This window comes from Callithrix jacchus, chromosome 5, assembly GCF_049354715.1.
Source record: "Callithrix jacchus isolate 240 chromosome 5, calJac240_pri, whole genome shotgun sequence".
Lineage (NCBI taxonomy): Eukaryota > Metazoa > Chordata > Mammalia > Primates > Cebidae > Callithrix > Callithrix jacchus.
This window is the reverse complement of record NC_133506.1, coordinates 91,334,851-91,353,521: the sequence shown is the minus strand read 5'-3', so window position 1 is coordinate 91,353,521 and position 18,671 is coordinate 91,334,851. Positions and strand designations below refer to the sequence as shown.

Genomic DNA, 18,671 nt, shown 5'->3' with positions numbered 1-18,671 from the left:
GGCTGGGATTACAAGTGTACATCACCACACTCAGCTAATTTTTATATTTTTAGTAGAGATGGGGTTTCACCATGTAGACCAGGATGGTCTGGAACTCCTGATCTTAAATGCTTCCTGCCTCAGCCTCCCAAAGTGCTGGGAGGATTACAGGCGAGAACCACTGTACCAGGCCAAAAAAATGCACTTTTTACTCCAGCTTTCCACTGCCCACCAGGTAGAGACCATGGCCAGCCAGAGCAGAGCTTCTTTCTTATTGGCACTAAAGTCTGGGACACTGGGAGACAAGAACTCCTTTCTCTGAAACAAATGGCAGTACTAATAGTGACAACCTCAAGGCCCCAGCATCTAGGGAGTGGGGTTACCAGGGACTGTCCCTTTAAGTTACATGCAACCAAAAGGTTTTAATTTTTTGAAAACTAAGATCATGCATTACGCTTTTATAATCATAATTTTTTAAAAGTAACTCACCTCTCCAAGAACCACAATCATTTTGACTCCTGGAGTGTCCTGGTAGCGTAACACATGATCCATGAATGTTGAGCCTGGGTACCTGTTGAGAGCAGGGAGGATCGGGAGGATACAGGATCAGGAGAAGCCATGGGAAGTGTGTACAGGGTTAGGAAACACACTTGTACTGGTAACACTGGACTTTTGGGAGATGTAGATGGCCCGTAAGGGTCCAGAGATGCCCCAGCAATAATGGAGAGGGGTAGAAGGGAGAAGGTGGCAAATGGAACAGAAGGGAAGAAAGGGGAGGAAAGGGAGGCGAAGGAGTTGGAGCTATTTCACTCGCAGAGGAAAAGATTAAGCACAAAATAAGCCCAGAGAGGTTCACTGGTCAGTAAGAGATGACCTAGAAAGTACGCTCTGGTGCAGCTGTTTTAAAACACATCCACACACACACAAAAATAAAATAAAATATATTGCTGTGGCTGACGCCTGTAATCCCAGCACTTTGCAAGGCCCCGGAGGGTGGATCACCTGTGGCCAAGAGTTCAAGACCAGACTGGCTAACATAGTGAAACCCTATCTCTACTAAAAATACAAAGATTAGTTGGGTGTGGTGGTAAGCACCTGCAGTCCCAGCTACTCAGGAGCCTGAGGTGGGAGGATCACTTGAATTTTTTGTTTCTTTTTTTTTTTGTCCTAACTTACAATCAAATTGCTTGAATTTTTGATCATCTCAAAAAAAAATCAAACACACATACACATGCTTTTTTTCTTTTTGAAAAAAATATGCTCTTTCACCCATGCTGGAGTGTAGTAGTGCGATCCCAGTGCACTGCAACCTCCACCTCCCGGGTTCAAGCAATCCTCACACCTCAGTCTCCCGAGTAGCAGGCACTATTGGCACATGCCACCACATTCGGCTAATTTTTTTTTTTTTTTTGGTAGAGATGGGGGTCTCACTGTGTTGCCTTGGCTAGTGTCAAATTTCTGGGTTGAGATAATCCTCCTACCTCAGACTCCCAGAGTGCTGGGATTACAGGCATAAGCCACTGTTCTTGGCCTCGTCATGTCTTTTGATATGATGACTATAAATCTAAGAAGACAGCCTAACACAAGCAGCATTTCCTTGACTTATTTGACCTGGAGCCTTTGGTCAGGGAGTACCCAAGGACTGGAGATTCCCAGGCCACACCCCTAAAGACCTTGGAGAGAGTTCTTCCTTACCCAGGCATCCTATTTGAAATCATGTGGTAGAGCCAGGGAGACGGATAAGGTGACTCTCTCTGGACAGCTTTTGGTTTCTAAGCCCAACAGCAGTAGTAACAGTAGTGATAATAAAGGTAATGGCTAACATTATGGAGTTACTAAGTGCCAGATGTTACTCTAAGATATTACTCTATTGAGGACCCACTCATCAGTGTTCCCACTAACAAAAATAATGAGGATACTATTATTAACTACAGTTAATAATAAGAGCCGACCCTGGCTCAGACACTTAACATATATTACACCTCATCTGTTCCTCGAGAATGACCCCGGAGGTAGGGGTATTATTTTACGCATTTGATGTATAAAAATGATGGAGGTTGGCCAGATGTGGTGGCTCACACCTGTAATCCCAGCTACTCAGGTGGCTAAAGCAGGGAAATGCTTGAACCTAGGAGGTGGAGACTGCAGTAGGCCGAGATCGTGCCACTGTACTCCAGCCTGGGTGACAGAGTAAGACTCCGTCTCAAAAAAAAATAAAAGATGGAGGTCTAGGAAGGTTAAGTAACCAGCCCAGGATGGCCCCCACCATCCACCCCCAACTAAAGAGGGAAAGTGAGATTTGAACCTCTTTAGTGTGCAATTTCAGAACTGGCCCTCCTAACCACTGCATGCTGCTGCATCCCTATGGCCAATCACAACAAACAGAATTATCCCCAAAGCCCAGTTCCCTCTCCTGCCCATTGCCCTGTTCTGTGTTTTCCAATTTCATGCTGTCAGTCCTGAGACAAGAGCAGAGATGCGCCACTTTTTGGACTTGAGCAGCATTCCTGCAGGCCTGGGGCTCAGGGGCAGCAAGCAGCCTGCAGGACACAACATTGTCTCCCAGCCCACCACTTTCAATACAGGAAGCCCTCCTGGGCTTTCCAGCTAATTACCTGTCCCCACCAATGGCCACGCCCTCAAAGACGCCATCTGTGGTCCGAGAGATGATATTATTGAGCTCATTGGACATGCCTCCGGAACGGGAGACATAGGCCACACTGCCTGGGCGGTACAGTTTGGAGGCCAGGATGTTGTCCAGCATCCCACCTGTGTTTCCAATCTTAAAGCACCCAGGCTTGATGCCTCCAACCTGTGGGGGCAGAAACCACAATCAGGAAGGAAGGTGACTTCTAGATTCACCACAGAGAATCACAAAGACCTGCATTACCTGCCCAGTCCCCTCTGGCCAGGATGGGAAGAGAATAACCAAGAGGAATCACACCAGCCCATTGGGTTTCCTGCTTAGGCAAAGTCTCCTCTCTCTCTCAAGAGACATTATACATAACAAAAGAAAGCCTTATCTGTAAAACATGGCTCACAGGCAGGGCGGGGCTCACACCTGTAATCCTAGCACTTTGGGAGGGTGGATCATGAGGTCAGGAGCTCGAGACCATCCTGGCTAACACAGTGAAACCCATCTCTACTAAAAACACAGACAAAAAAATTAGCCTTCGTGGTGGCATGCACCTGCATTCCCAGCTACTTGGGAGGCTGAGGCAGAGGAATCACTTGAACCCCAGGTGGTGGTTACAGTGAACTGCGACTGCACCACTTCACTCCAGCCTGGGCAATATTCGAAAACTCCGTCTCAAAAAAAAAAAAAAAACAAAAACATGGCTCACTAATGCAGGTTCAGATAAGTATACTCAGCCCAGCACAGTGGCTCACACCTGTAATCTCAGCTCTTTGGAAAGAAATACTAGCTTCAACTTTTTAATGCAGTAACAAGTTAAAATAAGCCAGGTGTGGAGGAACCTTTTTTTAATCCAGCTACTCAGGAGGCTGAGGCAGGGAGATTGCTTGACCTTAGGAGTATGGGGCTGCTGAAGTGTGCTGTAACTGTACCTGTGAAAGACACTGCACTCAGCAACACAGTGAGACCCTGCCTCTTAAAAAAACAAACCAACAAAAATTAATTCAAAGAATAATTTTGGTCGGGCACGGTGGCTCACAACTATAATCTCAACACTTTTGGAGGCCAAAGGGAGCAGATCACTTGAGGTCAGGAGTTCGAGATCAGCCAAGCCAACATGGTGAAATCCCGCCTCTACTAAAAACACAAAAATTAGCTGGGCATGGTCGTGGTGCATGCCTGTAGTCCCTGCTACTTGGGAGGCTGAGGTAAGAGAATCACTTGAACCCAGAAGGTGGAGGCTACAGTGAGCCAAGATCACACCACTGATCTCCAGCCTGGGAAACAAAGCAAGACTCTGTCTCAAAATAAATAAATAAATAAAAATAAAAAAAATAAAAAGAATAATTTCTTCTAATACAAAGACTTTGGGTCTGCAGGCAGCTTATTCTTTGGTTTAACAAAAACTATGCTATGGTTGTATGAAGGTAGACAAATACTAAAAAAAAACCTTCTCATTAGCTCCTTGAAACCATAAAGATAATATGGACTAGGGAGAGAGCCCTTTAAAAAAATAAAGGCCAGGTACAGTGGCTTACGCCTGTAATCCTAGCACTTCAGGAAGCCGAGGTGGGTAGATCACGAGGTCAGGAGTTCAAGACCAGCCTGGCCAAGATGGTGAAACCCTGTCTCTACTAAAAATACAAAACTTAGCCAGGAGAGGTGGTGAGTGCCCGTAATCCCAGCTGCTCAGGAGGCTGAGGCAGAGAATGGCTTGAACCCAAGAGGTGGAGGTTGCAGTGAGCCAAGATCACGCCACCGTGCTCCGGCCTATGTGATATAGCAAGACTTCGTCTCAAAACAAAACAAAACAAACTGGCTGGTCTGATGGTAGAGGGTTATCAGAACTTATTAACATTAGTGTCCCTAAAGTTGGTATACAACCCTCCACTGCTAAATTTGACTGGCTTAAAAAAAAAAAAAAACTAAAAATGGACAGACTTTCAACACATAATTCCTGAGTCTTCTAAACCTAGGAGGGAGATAGAGGAGTCAAAAAATAAACTTCTGGGCCAGGCATGGTGGCTCACGCCTGTAATTCCAGCACTTTGGGAGGCCAAGGCAGGTGGATCATGAGGTCAGGAGTTCAAGACCAGACTAGCCAAGATAGTGAAACCCCGTCTCTACTAAAAGTACAAAAAATTAGCTGGGCTTGGTGGCACATGCCTGTAATCCCAGCTACTTGGGAGGCTGAGGCAGAGAATTGCTTAAACACGGGAGGCAGAGGCTTCAGTGAGCCAAGATCGTGCCACTGCACTCCAGCCTGGGCAACAAAGCGAAGACTCCATCACAAAAAAAAAAAAAAAAAAAGTAAACTTCCTAAGGGCCTTGAACTTCATGACAGCCTCAAACGCTTTCCGGAGGGGAAGCTCACAGTGGCAGGTCCGATGATTGTCACTCCCTTCTGGTCTGCCTTCTTGATCAGCTTTCTCGTGAGAGCCTCAGGGATGCCTTCGGCTATGATGGCGATGGTCCGGATCTAGAGGATGACAAAAGTCCCTTCCTGTTAAATTTCTGCCTCAGAAAGGGCAATGAGACAGTACCATTCAAGAACCCACCTCCCATTTCCCATGCCTCCTTCCAGGATCCAATGACAAAGTAATATTAACAATATGTATCGAATTCTTCCCACAGGCCTCTGCTCCTGATCACTCTACTCATTCTAATCCTCTCTGAAAACAGAGGCGGTGGACAGCCGAGACTGATCTCCACTAGCTAACTGTGCAGTGATCCATGCAACAGAGGCAGGTATTTCAGAAGCCCTGCTCCAGTCATAGCAGCTACGTTCACTCTCACCCAAAAACTCACACCCACCTGCTGTCTACTTGTTCCTGTGCCTGCTCATAAAGTAGCTAAGGCTTTTCTCCATGGTACCCTCTGAGTCTTGTCTCCATCCCCAAAGGACAGGGACAGTGTCTGAGAGAAATGAGCTGCTTCTACACTCAACCCATAGATGGGGTGGGAGGGACACGGGACAAATCCAACAATCATCTCTCTTTGGCTCCAAACTAGGACCTGCAAACTAGGACCTGCAAATTTCTATAAAGGGTCAAGATAGTATTGTAGGGGCCGAGTGGAGTGGTTCATGCCTGTAATTCCACCACTTTGGGAGTCTAAGGCAGGCGAATGCCTTGAGCCCAAGAGTTCGAGGCCAGCCTGGGCAACATAGGGAGACCCAGTAGGAGCATCAATTGAGCCTGGGAGGTCAAGGCTGCAGTGAGTTGCATAATCACATCACTACACTCCAGCCTGGGCTACAGAGCAATATGTCTGTCTCTTTAAAGTACAAAAATTAGCCAGGCATGGTGACAGGAGCCTGAAACAGGGGAATTGCTTGAACCCGGGAGGCAGAGATTGCAGTGGGCTGAGATTGCACCACTGAAATAAGCCAGTCTGGGATCAGATGATAATTCTGAACAAAAGAATCAATATTTTATTTTATTACTTTATTTTGAGATGGAGTCTCACTCTTGTCGCCCAGGCTGGAGTGTAATGGCATGATTTTGGCTCATTGCAACCTCCACCTCCCCAATTCAAGCAATTCTCCTGTCTCAGCCTCCCAAGTAGGTGGGACTACAGGCATGTACCACCAAGGCCAGATACTTTTTTTATTTTTAGTAGAGGTGGTGGCCAGGCTGGTCCAAACTCCTGACCTCAAATGATCCACCCGCCTTGGCCTCCCAAAGTCCTGGGATTATAGGTGTCAGCCACTGCGCATAGCCTCAAACCTGCATCTTCTGACGCAATGGTTCAACTTCTAGAAATGTATGCTTCAGGAATAATTAAGGATATAGGCAAATGTTATCAGGAATAATTAAGGATATAGGCAAATGTTAATCCGAGATTGCCCATCACAAGATTTGAAAAAGCAAAAGTGATGCTGACAATAAGTGTTTATTGTTATAAAAAGAGCAACTGAAGAAAGCAGATTATATGAATGGCATACAATATTATTCCCTTTGTTCAAATCTAGAGAAAGGTGTAGATAAGGATACACTCTCATAGCAGCAGTCATGCTTTTCTGAAATGGAACCTAAAGTATTTATGTTCGACAAAACAATATTTCTCAGTATTTTGAAACTGTTCTATAATAAATACGTATTTTTTTTTTTGAGATGGAGTCTTGCACTGTCGCCCAGGCTGTAGTGCAGTGACATGATCTCGGCTCACTGCAATCTCCACCTCCTGGGTTCAAGGAATTCTCCTGCCTCAGCCTCCCGAGTAGCTGGGACTACAGGCACACACCACCATGCCCAGCTAATTTTTTTGTATTTGTAGTAGAGACGGGGTTTCACCATGTTGGCCAGGATGGTCTTGATCTCCTGACCTCGTGATCCACCCACCTCAGCCTCCCAAAGTGCTGGGATTACATGTGATATGTAATATTTTTATTATAAAATGTTGGAGTCTCTCTGAGCCTCCTCTAGCTTGGAAAGCTGCCCGATTGGAAAAAAAAATTTAATTAAAATAGGCTAGGTGCAGTGGCTCACTCCTATAATCCCAGCACTTTGGGAGGCCAAGGGAGTAGATCACTTGAAGTCAGGAGTTCAAAATCAGCCTGGCCAACATGGTGAAACCCATCTCTACAAAAAAAATACAAAAATTGGCCAGGTGTGGTGGCATGTGCCTGTAATCCCAGATACTCAGGAGGCTGAGGCAAGAGAAGTACTTGAGCCTGGCCAAGAATGTGTGACAGAGTGAGGTCCTGTCCCGAGAAAGAAAGAAATGAAATAAAATAAAGTCCTTTGTGTTAATTTTTGTTTTTGTTTTTGACACAGGATCCAGATCTTTGTTGCCAAGGCTGGAGATCATAGCACACTGCACCCTCACCCTCCTGAGCTCAAGCGATCCTCCTACCTTAGCCTTCCTAGTGGCTGCGACTAGTGAGTGCCACCATGTCTGGCTAATCCTTTTCTAAAGTAGAGACAGGGTCATGCTGTGTTGTTCAGGTTGGTCTTGAAGCCCTAGCCTCAAACAATGCCCCCCCCAGCCTCCCAAAGTGCTGGAATTATAGGTACAAGTCACAGCATCCAGTCAGTCCCAGTTTTCAAGCCAGTTACGGATAACACAGAGAGGATACAGTGAGGGTGGGGTAGAGCCTGAGCCACCTTATTTATTTATTTACCATCTACTCACTTACTTATTTATTGAGAGAGAGAGACTTTCACTCTGTTGCCTAGGCTGAAGTGCAGTGGTGTGATCACAGCTCACTGCAGCCTTGACCTCCTGGGCTCAAGTGATCATCCTACCTCAGCCAGTACATGTCACCATGTCCAACTAATTTTTTTAAAAAATGTTTTGTAGCGACAGGGTCTTGCTTTGTTAGTCTCAAACTCCTGGGTTCAAGCATTTCTCCTGCCTTGGCCTCCCAAAGTGCTGGAATTACAGGCATAAGCTACCACGCCCAGCCTGTATTTTATTTTATTTATTTTTTCAGAGATAAGGTCTTGCTCTGCCACCCAGGCTGGAGTGCCACGAAATGATCATAACTAAATGCAGCCTTGAACTCCTGGGTGATCAATCCATCCTCCTGCCTCAGCCTCCTGAGTAGCTGGGACTACACGCGCGAGTCACCATGCCTGGCTTGACTAATTTTTAAACTTTTTGTAGAGCATGCATCTCACTTTGTTGCTTAGGCTGATCTTGAACTCCTGGCTTCAAGCAATCTTCCTGCCTCACCTTCCAAAGTCCTGGAATTACAGGCATGAGCCACTATACCCAGCCTGAGCTGCCTCTTATAAGCCCAGGTAAGCAGCCACTGTCTGGATTGACTTGCCCGGGGTCGCTATTCTGACTTCTGAAGATGACGTGTCTCCAACCATTTCCACCCAAACCACTGGCTACTCCCAAATCCCCAGCCCTTTTTCTCACGCAGTAGTGACTGAGGACATCATTCAGAAGCCTTTCCTGCTTCCCCCCACTTTCCCCCGCTAGAGCCCAGTCATCTACCTGTGTGTAGTTCATGGTCTCCATGGTGCTATCATAGGCAGAGCGGAGAGAGGCAAAGTTGATGAGCACATCTACCTCTGGGTGCTTCCTCATGGCATCAGCCATGTTCTTGAAGACAGGGATCAGGATCTCCTTGTGCCCCCAGTAAAACTTCTGCTTGTGATCCCCACTGTGAGAAGGTAAAAGAAGAATTAGAACATCCTCAGTCTGCCAGGACTGGGGAAAGGGAAGCTGAGGGAAAGAATGACACCTAAAAGGTAGAAAAGGCATGGTCTCTGCCCTCAAAGAATTTTCACAAAGGGACAAAGATCCCCAAGGAATACTGACTGCCCCTGTCTCTGAGATGGGCAAAGCCTTCCCCAGCAAAGGGAGCAAGCTCGCTGACTCCCCAAGCCTTGTCTTTTTTATTTCCCCCTTTGAGACAGGGTCTTGCTCTGCCACCCAGGCTGGAGTGCAGTAGCTTAATCAGGATTAACTGCAGCCTCAACCTCAAGGCTCAGGCAGTCCTCCTGCCTCAGCCTCCCAAGTAGCTGGGACCACAGGTGTACACTACCACACCTGGCTAATGTTTAATTTATCTGTAGAGATAGGGGTCTCCCTATGTCGTCCAGGCTGATCTCAAACTCCTAGGCTCAAGCAATTCTTCCACCTCAACCCCCTAAACTGCAGGGATTACAGGCATCAGCCCCAAGCTTTGTCTCCGAGGAGGGAGGAGATGCTTCCCCCAGGGGGTAACTCACGTGAAAGGGTAGACCATGGCAGCCACTGAGGGCTCGTCTCGGGAACAGACATAGTCAAAGTCCAGCATGCCTTGCACGGCCCGGGTCTGCATGCCCCACACAATGGCCTTGGTGTGGCGGCTGAAGAGGGTAGCGCTCTTTCCTGGTGGGCAAAGACACAGAGAGTGCACCCAGAACACACACCCCCAGGAGACCCCTAGGGGCAAGGGCTGCCTGCCAGATCCCTCCACACCCCAGGTCCACAGGATGATGGCTCATCACAACCGTAAAGGAAGGTCAAGAGGACAGAATTCTGAACTTGAGGAGGAGGTACCTCGATTTTTCTGGAAGAAGGTGGTAGAGAGAGCAAATCAAGCTAAGAGGGCCTGCCTAGTGTAGCTCTGTAAAGAACAGAGAAAGAAGGGCCTCAATTTAGGAACTGCCCAGGAGAATTCCTAAAGGACCTGCTTCATTTCACAGCCAAGGTGTGTCATCAGCTTAGATGCAAACGAAGTTTTGACAATTTTTTTTCTTTGAGATGGAATTTCGCTCTTGCTACCCAGGCTGGAGTGCAATAACTCAATCTCAGCTCACCGCAACCTCCACCACCTCCTGGGTTCAAGTGGTTCTCCTGCCTGAGCCTCCTGAGTGGCTGGGACCACAGGTGCGTGGTACCACGCCGGGCTAATTTTTGTATTTTTAGTAAGGACAGGGTTTCACCATATTGGTCAGGCTGGTCTTGAACTCCTATCTTGTGATCTGCCCACCTTGGCCTCCCAAAGTGCTGAGATTACAGGTGTGAGCCACTGCACCCGGCCAGTTTTTGTATTTTTAGTAGAGATGGAGTTTCTCCATGTTGGTCAGGCTGGTCTCGAACTCCCGACCTCAGATGGTCCGCCCATCTCGGCCTCCCAAAATGCTGGGATTACAGGCATGAGCCACTGAGCATGATCTGACGAATTACTTGTAAGGTCATTGGAAAAAAATGTTTAGCTCTCCCAATTTTGCTGGCCTCAGGACTAATAAACGATGTCCCAACAATGCTTATCACCCTGTAAACCTGGACATAAAGCCAGCTCCAGTTAGGGTTTGAATCATCATGAATTCTAGGTCAATGAAAAGGTCTGCTATAGCCGAGGCTAAGGACATGGCAGCCTTATCGCTAACTGCGGTTCTGGCCATAGCTCTGCACAAGCCAGGAGCAGCAAGCTGGTCACACAGCACAGGTGCCCCCAACCTGCTCTCCTGTTTTTCCTGTCCTCTCCCTTCTATCAGGTGGCTCTTTCCTGCTCAGGACAGTGCTCTTGGATAGGCCCTCCTTAAGAGATAAGGCTAGGCTGGGTGCAGTGGTTTACGCCTGTAGTCCCATCACTCTGGGAGGCTGAGACGGGTGGATCAAGACCAGCCTGGCCAACATGGTGAAACCCTGTCGTTACTAAAAATACAAAAATTAGCCAGGCATGGTGGTGGGTGCCTGAAATCCCAGCTACTCAGGAGGCTGAGGCAGGGAGAATTGCTTGAACCCACGAAGTGGAGGTTGCAGTGGGCCAAGATTGTGACACTACACTCCAGCCTGGGTAACAGAGTGAGATTTCATCTCAAAAAAATAAAAATAGGCCGGGCGCGGTGGCTCACGCCTGTAATCCTAGCACTTTGGGAGGCCAAGGTGGGTGGATCACCTGAGGTCAGGAGTTCAAGACCAGCCTGGCCATCATGGTGAAACCCCATCTTTAAAAAAATTAAATAAAATAGAAAATAAAAATAATATAAAAAATTAGCATGGTGGAGTGTGCCTGTAATCTCAGCTTCTTGGAAAACCAAGACACAAGAATCACTTGAACCCAGGAGGCGGAGGCTGCAGTGAGCCAAGATTGTGCCACTGTACTCTGGCTTGGGTCACAGAGCGAGACCCTGTCTCAAAAAAAAAAAAAAAAAAAAAAAAAAAAGGTAAGGGAACAAAAGAAGCTGGTAGAAGTGCAATTCTCCTCTAGGGGGTGCATAGCGGTGCATACTTGAGTCCTAGCTACTTAGGAGACTGAGGTGGGAGGATCGCTCGAGCCCAGGAACTCAAAATCAGCCTCAGCAGCATAGTGAGACCCCCCAATCTCAAAAAAAAAAAAAAAAAAAAATTTCCATAATGTATTATGCATTGCACACCTGTACCAAAATATCTCATGTATCCCATAAATACATACACCTACTACATACCCACAAAAACAAAAAAGAAAGTTTTAATACAGCAAGTATATTTTTAAAATTAAAAGTGCAGTCCTTAGTCTCAAGGGAAAGGACTCTCACCACGCTTCGGGCAACTGACCTTCCCCCTCTGGGTCCCTGCAAGTCCAAGTGGAGGAAAGCAGCCCTGAGGAAGGTTCTGAGCTCCCCTGTGGAGAATGACACATCTAGCCTAGTGGCATCTGGTATTAATTAACCTTCTGTACTAGAGCAGGCTTCGCTAACCAAGCTCATGGTCTGATTAAATCCCTGTACAGGCCTGTCTTCCATCATAGCCTTAAGCTTCTCATGACAGAGGCCTCCTGATATTGCAAATACCTTATTTACTGTCACCCAGACCCACCTGGGTTCTGCTGAGACATGAGATCACAGAACAAGGGAAGCCACCTAATCCAGTTCTCTTACTTCCCAGTCCCTAGAAACTGAAGCTCAGAGATGCAAAATGACTGAGGTCATCTAGCATCAGAGCCATTTACTTAATCACTTAAAATGCAACTCAACTGTGAAAGTGAGGAGGGAGAATATAAGTGTTAGATCAGGACCAGCCACCCTCAGGGGAACCTGCATCATGTCACCCCCGACAGGTGATGCACGTGCACATGCCTCTGATCTATCTACCCCACCAGCTACAGAAATCAGGACAAAGTCTGGAATCTACAAACCTACCAGCATCTCCAGCAGGAAAGGGTGGAGGTAGAGTGGCCCTTCCTCAAACACAGAGGAACCCAAGCTAAAGGGTGTATCCTTAGGCCACCAGCAGCAAGGAGCTGTACTCCCCCAACCAGGCCTTCTCTGGCCTCGATGAGGGGAGAGCTCACTTGGCCATAATCTGCTCTCCCTCCCTGACACATCTTCCTTTTATTTCTCACACTCCAGAAAATAAGAATAACCCTCCCCCATAACCCTCCTCCCCTGCAGCACACAGAAGAGCTCCTGGAGAACCAGGCCTGGTCCCTGTTCTTTCCACACCAAGCTCATTCTGCTCTTAACTTTTAGGTAACAATGAATCTTTCCAGAGGCAAACACATCAGGATTAAAGCCAGGAGGCCTAAGGGCTACATTCCAGACCTTTCCAGCTAGTTATCAACTCTGCCAGTTACTCCTTTCCCTCCCCTTAGCAAAGGGACAACAAAGACTTCTCTGCCTCCATAGCTGTGAATGTCAGTTAAATGGAAGCTCTGATGCTATGAAGCAATTAATCTATTCAGCTAGTCCACTGGGTGAATGTGCATGCACAGAAGTGTCCACTGTAAAATGTGACCTCATCCGCCAGACAAAGCTCATAGCCCTTTTAATTACCTAGATCCACTGCACACCCTTCTGCACTTCTGTCTACCTCCTTCTCCACCTCTCTTGTTCCTCCACCACAACACCAGAAAAAGATAAAATGGTCCCTGGAGCTTGAGGATGAAGCTGGCAGTGGTGAAGCCGAGGCAGGAAAGGTGAGAAAATGACATCAGAGGTATATGAGAATCAGGGGTGTGACCTATGGCTCCCCTGCTACACCCAAGTCTCGACAGATGACCGCGGCTCGATGCCACTCCCCTTTCGGTTGGATGGCCCCCTCCTTCCCAGGCAACACTCCCTCCTTGAAACCACTCCACTCTTCAGGGCTGTGGGTCTGGCTCTTGCTCCTTCCAAAGTCTCTACCCACTCCCAAGCTCGGAGCCAGAAACAGCTACACAGTGAGGAGAGCACTGAGTGGGATGTGTACTGAGCAGGGGTAGAGGGGAGGATGAGCGAAGACTTAGGACTTGGGGTCAGGCCACATCAAGGCAGGGACAGAAAATAGACCAGACAACACTGCAACCCACCAGAGGAGAGGGAAACAGAGCACACAGTAAAATTGTTATCCGCTAACGAAGCCACACGCGGAGTGGGGGCAGGGTGAGGGCAACCTACCTTGCAAGGATCTTGGACTTGGGACTGAATCTGTCAAAGAAAATGACCAAGGCAACTGAGTGACCCACTGATGGCTGGAGGCTTTGGAGGGAAAGGGTGGGAACAGGGAAGGGTCCCATGGACAAGGCTTGCAGGGCTAAAGCCCTTACCACCTCTCTCCTGTTCTGCAAAGGATGGAGGAGTAGGGCCAGCAGAAGAGGTGAAAGCATGGATGAGCAGAATGGAAGCAAGAAAGAAAGAGCAAAGACCAAAGGGGCAGAGAGGAGTCAGACAAAGGATGAAGGCTGGGCAGGTGTGTTCAACACCAGCGCCTCCCCCAGGCCCTCTGGAGGCACAGAGGGAGGACTTGTACTCTGGGCTCTCTAGCTGCCCCAGTCCCACCCTCTTAATGCCAAACCCTTCTTGTCTCCACAAAACACTATGATTGGCCAGCATGGGGTTGACCTGTGCTGTGGACAAAGATGCCGATTTGGGCCAGTGTTACTATTTCCCAAAATGCTGTAAGCAAAGCGTGTCCCAAGAAGAGGCTGCACAGGCTATGCCAGCCCAGGGGTAACTAACACCACTTATGTAGAGCTGGCCGCAAGGGTTGGCTGGCAGGAGTTACATCCACATGGAGAGAAAATGAATTGAAGTCCACATGGGCTGGCAGGCAAGGGCTTCTCTTGCAGGGGATTCAGGAGAGGGAATGTCTGTTAGAGCCCCAAGATGGTGGGGGTAGGTCAGGAACTGCTGTCGTAGGAGCTGGATTTGTTGTCCTGGGCTCCCAGAGTCTGCCCTCCACTCAGGAGAAGAGTCTCAGAGAACTTCCCACTTCCTAGAATTTCTATAACCCTATCTCCTCCACAGTCTTCCTGCCTAGGTTACACCTCCACAAGAAGAACAGAGGTAGAAGAGAATAGGGGAATTGAGGTGACCAGGCACAGCCGGGTCGTCAGCCTCAGGAGCACCCAGTCATCCCATCCTCATGTCCCAGGCCCTCTCCCACAGCAAAACCCAAACCACTTTTCATCCGCCTCTGCCAGCCTGGGGGGCACAGGGAAAGGGGAGAGAGATACAGAGGGTACCGAAGGGCCACTCCCTGAAACGTGCCAGAAGCCGCAGGGAGATACCTTGTGGCATGGCAGGCTTGGCCTTCTTTGCAGGTGCCACCTCATCGGCCCTGGACTCAGAAAAAGATGCTGTCCTGCTGGGGGCTGGCGTCTGGAGTAAGACAAGAAGAATAAGAGGTAAGAGCCACAGCTGGGAAAAAACCCACGGTCCTTAAAGGCCCTAAAGAAAACTGGTAAAAAAAATTATGCACAGCAATTCTCTTTATAAGCTGCTTCCAAAAGTACTATTCTAACAATCCTTTGAGACACTAATTAATATTATCCCATGTAACAGATGAGCAAACTGAGGCCCTGAGTAGGTAAGATACTGGCCAAGGTTGCTCCCTCAGCAAAAAGAGAGTAATGATTTGAACTTTTTCTTTTCTTTTTTGAGATAAAGCTTTGCTCTGTTGCCCAGAGCTGGAGTGCAATGGCGCCATCACAGCTCACTACAACCTCTGCCTCCCGGGTTCAAACGATATTCACGCTTCAGCCTTCCAAGTAGCTTGGATTACAGACATGTGCCACCATGTTCGGCAAATTTTTGCATTTTCAGTAGAGATGGGGTTTCACCACGTTGGCCAGGCTGGTCTCGAACTACTGACCTCAGGTGATCCGCCCACCTCAGCCTCCCAAAGTGCTGGGATGACAGGTGTGAGCCACCACACCCAGCCACAATTTGAACTTGGATCCAATTTTTAAATTCTTGGTCCTTCCATTATACTACTTTGATCAGAGCAGGAAAAAAATTGGCAAAGATCCAGAAACCAACTATGCACTAACTTCCACTGTATTTCCTCTTTGCCCCAAAGAACAGAGGATAAGGACTATATCCTGGTGAAAAATATGAGATGGTTCCTTCCTGTGAGGTTGGACGAGGTTGGCACCTACCGATGTGCTCCCGCTGGCATTGAGGAGGAAGTTTGCAGTGTGGGCTGCTGTGGGTGGCTGGTTGGGGATGGGCCGGTGGCCCAGGGCCATGCCCACAATGGCCGTCATGTGAGTCTCCGTGCCAAAGACATGGATGGGGATCCCAGTGGTCTTCCCTGTAAGGGGAAGAAAAAAAAATCCATTATTCCAGTCTTCAGATAAGCACCCAAGTCCATGTGACCCTGCAAAGGCCCTTTACAGCCAGGATCAGTGTCTGACGCATTCAGTGCAAGACCAATATCCAGGACAAATCAGCTGTCATAATTTCATGCTTTTAAAATTAGAACATTCCGGCAGGGCTTGGTGGCTCACACCTATAATCCTAGCTCTTTGGATTATATTTGTCACCACCAGACAAATCTTTCTGAACTCCACTTGCTGATAACAAGAACAAGAAACAGGCCAGACAGTGGCTCAAACCTGTCATCCCAGCACTTTGGGAAGCCAATGCAGGCAGATCACTTGAGGTCAAGACCAGTCTGGCCTATGTAGTAAAACCCCATCTCTACTAAAAACACAAAAAAATTAGCTGGGCGTGGTGGCATATGCCTATAGTCCCAGTTACTTGGAGCCTCAGGCAGGAGGATCCCTTGAATCTGGGAGGCAGAAGTTACAGTGAGCCAGGATTGCATCACTGCACTCCAGCCTGGGTGACAGAGCAAGACCCCATCTCAAAAACAACAACAACAACAACAAAAAGAAACAGATTTACTTCCTGGTAAGATTCAAGTAACCAAATGCATTATCAGAGCCCGTATTCCTGTTCACAGCCTGGATTCCAGCTCTCCAGCTTTCCTTAGCCCTCACTGCATGCATATATGAGCGCCTCGTCTCTCTTAACACCCTGAGCCCATTCCTCCAGGGCTCTGGCCCTGCTATTTCCTCTGCATGGAGCTCATATGGAACTTCGCCTGGCTGCTCTCTGGTCTCCCAGCTCAACCCAAGCACCACCTCCTGAGAAAGACCCCCTCTGACCTTGATGGTCACTATCCCATGTCATGCTCTCCTCCTCCTTGTATAGACAGACCCCTGGCATCTTCTCCTACTGTTCACTTGTGGAATGTTCTAAATTTTTATTTTTTTTGAGACAGACTGTTGCCCAGGCTAGAGTGCAGTGATGCAATCTTGGCTCACTGCAGTGTCTGCCTCCCAGGCTCAAGTGATTCTCCTTGGGAGGAGGCTTGAGGCTGAGGCTCAAGTGGGAGGATCACTTGAGACTCAGCCTCCCGAGTAGTTGGGATTACAGGCATGCACCACCACTCCCAGCTAATTTTTGTATTTTAGTAAAGACAGGGTTTCACCATGTTGACCACCAAGTTGGTCTTGAACTCCTGACATCAGGTGATCCACTCATCTCAGCCTCCAAAGAGCTAGGATTACAGGTGTGAGCTACCGAGCCCTGCCATAATGTTCTAATTTTAAAAGCATGATTTGGTAAACTTCACTGTGCTGTCCCTGGGCCTAAATGTCTCAAAAAAACAACAACAAAAAAATTAACCCTATTCAATTCAAACCTAAGTCAAATTGTGTCACTTGGCTGGTTGTAGTGGCTCATGTCTATAATCCTAGCACTTTGGGAGGCCAAGGCAAGAGGATCACTTGAGGCCAGGAGTTTGAGATCAGCTTGGGCAACACAGTGAGACCCTATTTCACAACAAAAAAAATTTTTTTTTTTTTGAAATGGAGTCTCGTTCTGTCGCCAGGCTAGAGTGCAGTGGCATGATCTTGGCTCACTGTATGTAACCTTCGCCTCCTGGGTTCAAATAATTCTCCTGCCTCAGCCTCCCAAGTAGCGGGGATTACAGGCATGTACCACCACACCCAGCTAATTTTTGTATTTTTAGTAGATACGGGGTTTCACTATGTTGGCCAGGATGCTCTCGATCTCTTGACTTTGTGATTCCCCTGCCTCCACCTCCCAAAGTGCTGGGATTACAGGTGTGAGCACCACACTCACCCAAATGTTTCTTTGTTTGTTGTTGTTGTTTTTAAGATGGGGTTTCACCATGATGGCCAGGTTGGTCTTGAACTCCTGACCTCAGGTGATCCACCCACCTCGGCCTCCCAAAGTGCTAGGATTACAGGTGTGAGCCACCGCACCCGACCCAAATGTTTTTTTTTTTTCAAATTAGCCAGCTGTGATAGTGGTCATCTGGTAGTCCCCAATACTTGGGAGGCTGAGGTGGAAGGATCACCTGAGCTCACAAGGTTGAGGCTGCAGTGAGCTACGATGGTACCACTGCACTCTAGCCTAGGTAACAGAGCAAGGCACTGTCTCAAAAAAAAAATATGTGGTTCTTCTGCTTAAACACCTCTTGTGCCAGCTGTCTCAGAGTGATGGCTAAGCGCTCCTGTGACCTGTACTCTCTTGCTGCCCCTCTGTCTCAGCTCCAGCCCCTTACCACTGCAGGGCCTTGGAACTTGCCCTTTCCTCTGCAAGAGTTACCGTGGCGCTGCTCCCTTACTCCAGGTGTTTGCTCAAATGTCAGTTTGCTTTTTTGATAGAGGGTCTCACTCTGTTGTCCAGGCTAGAGTGCAGTGGCATGATCATGGCTCACTGCAGCCTTGACCTGCCAAGTAGCTAGGATTACTGGTGCGTGCCACCATGACCAGCTAATTTTTGTATTTTTTTGTAAAGATGGGGTCTCGTCATGTTGCCCAGGCTGGTCTTGAACTCCTGAGCTCAAAGGATCCTCCTACTTCAGCCTCCCAAAGTACGTGAGCCACCATGCCTGGCCTTGATCAAGCATTTTCTGATCACCCTGTTGAAGGCTGCCCCATCCCCTCCCACACCACGAATTCTCCCTTTCCCTGTTTTGTTTTCCCCTGGCACTTGCCATCCCTTGATATCACAGTCTGTGTTCTCCGTTCCACGATGGCTTGCTGTCTGTCCTGTTTGTGGTTGTAACCCTCGTGGCCAGCACAAAGCAAGTGGTTTTTTTTTTTTTTGAGATGAAGTCTCGCTCTTGTTGCCCAGGTTGGTGTGCAATGGCTCCATCTTAGCTCACCACAAACTCCACCTCCCAGGTTCAAATGATTCTCCTGCCTCAGCCTCCTGAGTAGCTGGGATTACAGGCACCCATCACCATGTCCAGCTAATTTTTTTTATATTTTTAGTAGAGACAGGGTTTCACTATATTTGTAGGGCTAGATACAAACTCCTGACCTCGGGCGATCCACCCGCCTCAGCCTCCCAAAGTGCTGGGATTACAGGTGTGAACCACCGCGCCC

General features: G+C 48.0%; 1 protein-coding gene across 4 annotated transcripts in view; it reads right to left on the bottom strand.

Annotated features, from left to right (window-relative positions):
• ACLY (ATP citrate lyase) overlaps positions 1–18,671 on the bottom strand; it is a 50,679-nt gene that overhangs the window by 14,131 nt on the left and 17,877 nt on the right. For 2 of the 4 annotated variants that reach the window (XM_008997583.5, XM_008997582.5), the window contains exons 12-19: positions 15,402–15,556; positions 14,532–14,622; positions 13,420–13,449; positions 9,304–9,445; positions 8,564–8,732; positions 4,989–5,093; positions 2,595–2,791; positions 469–550 (exon numbers count right to left, since the gene is read on the bottom strand). In XM_008997583.5, the coding sequence (XP_008995831.1) occupies positions 469–550; positions 2,595–2,791; positions 4,989–5,093; positions 8,564–8,732; positions 9,304–9,445; positions 13,420–13,449; positions 14,532–14,622; positions 15,402–15,556 (971 nt within the window). The remainder of the gene's footprint in view (positions 1–468; positions 551–2,594; positions 2,792–4,988; positions 5,094–8,563; positions 8,733–9,303; positions 9,446–13,419; positions 13,450–14,531; positions 14,623–15,401; positions 15,557–18,671) is intronic. The other 2 variants (XM_035300530.3, XM_008997584.5) reach the window with 1 other exon arrangement.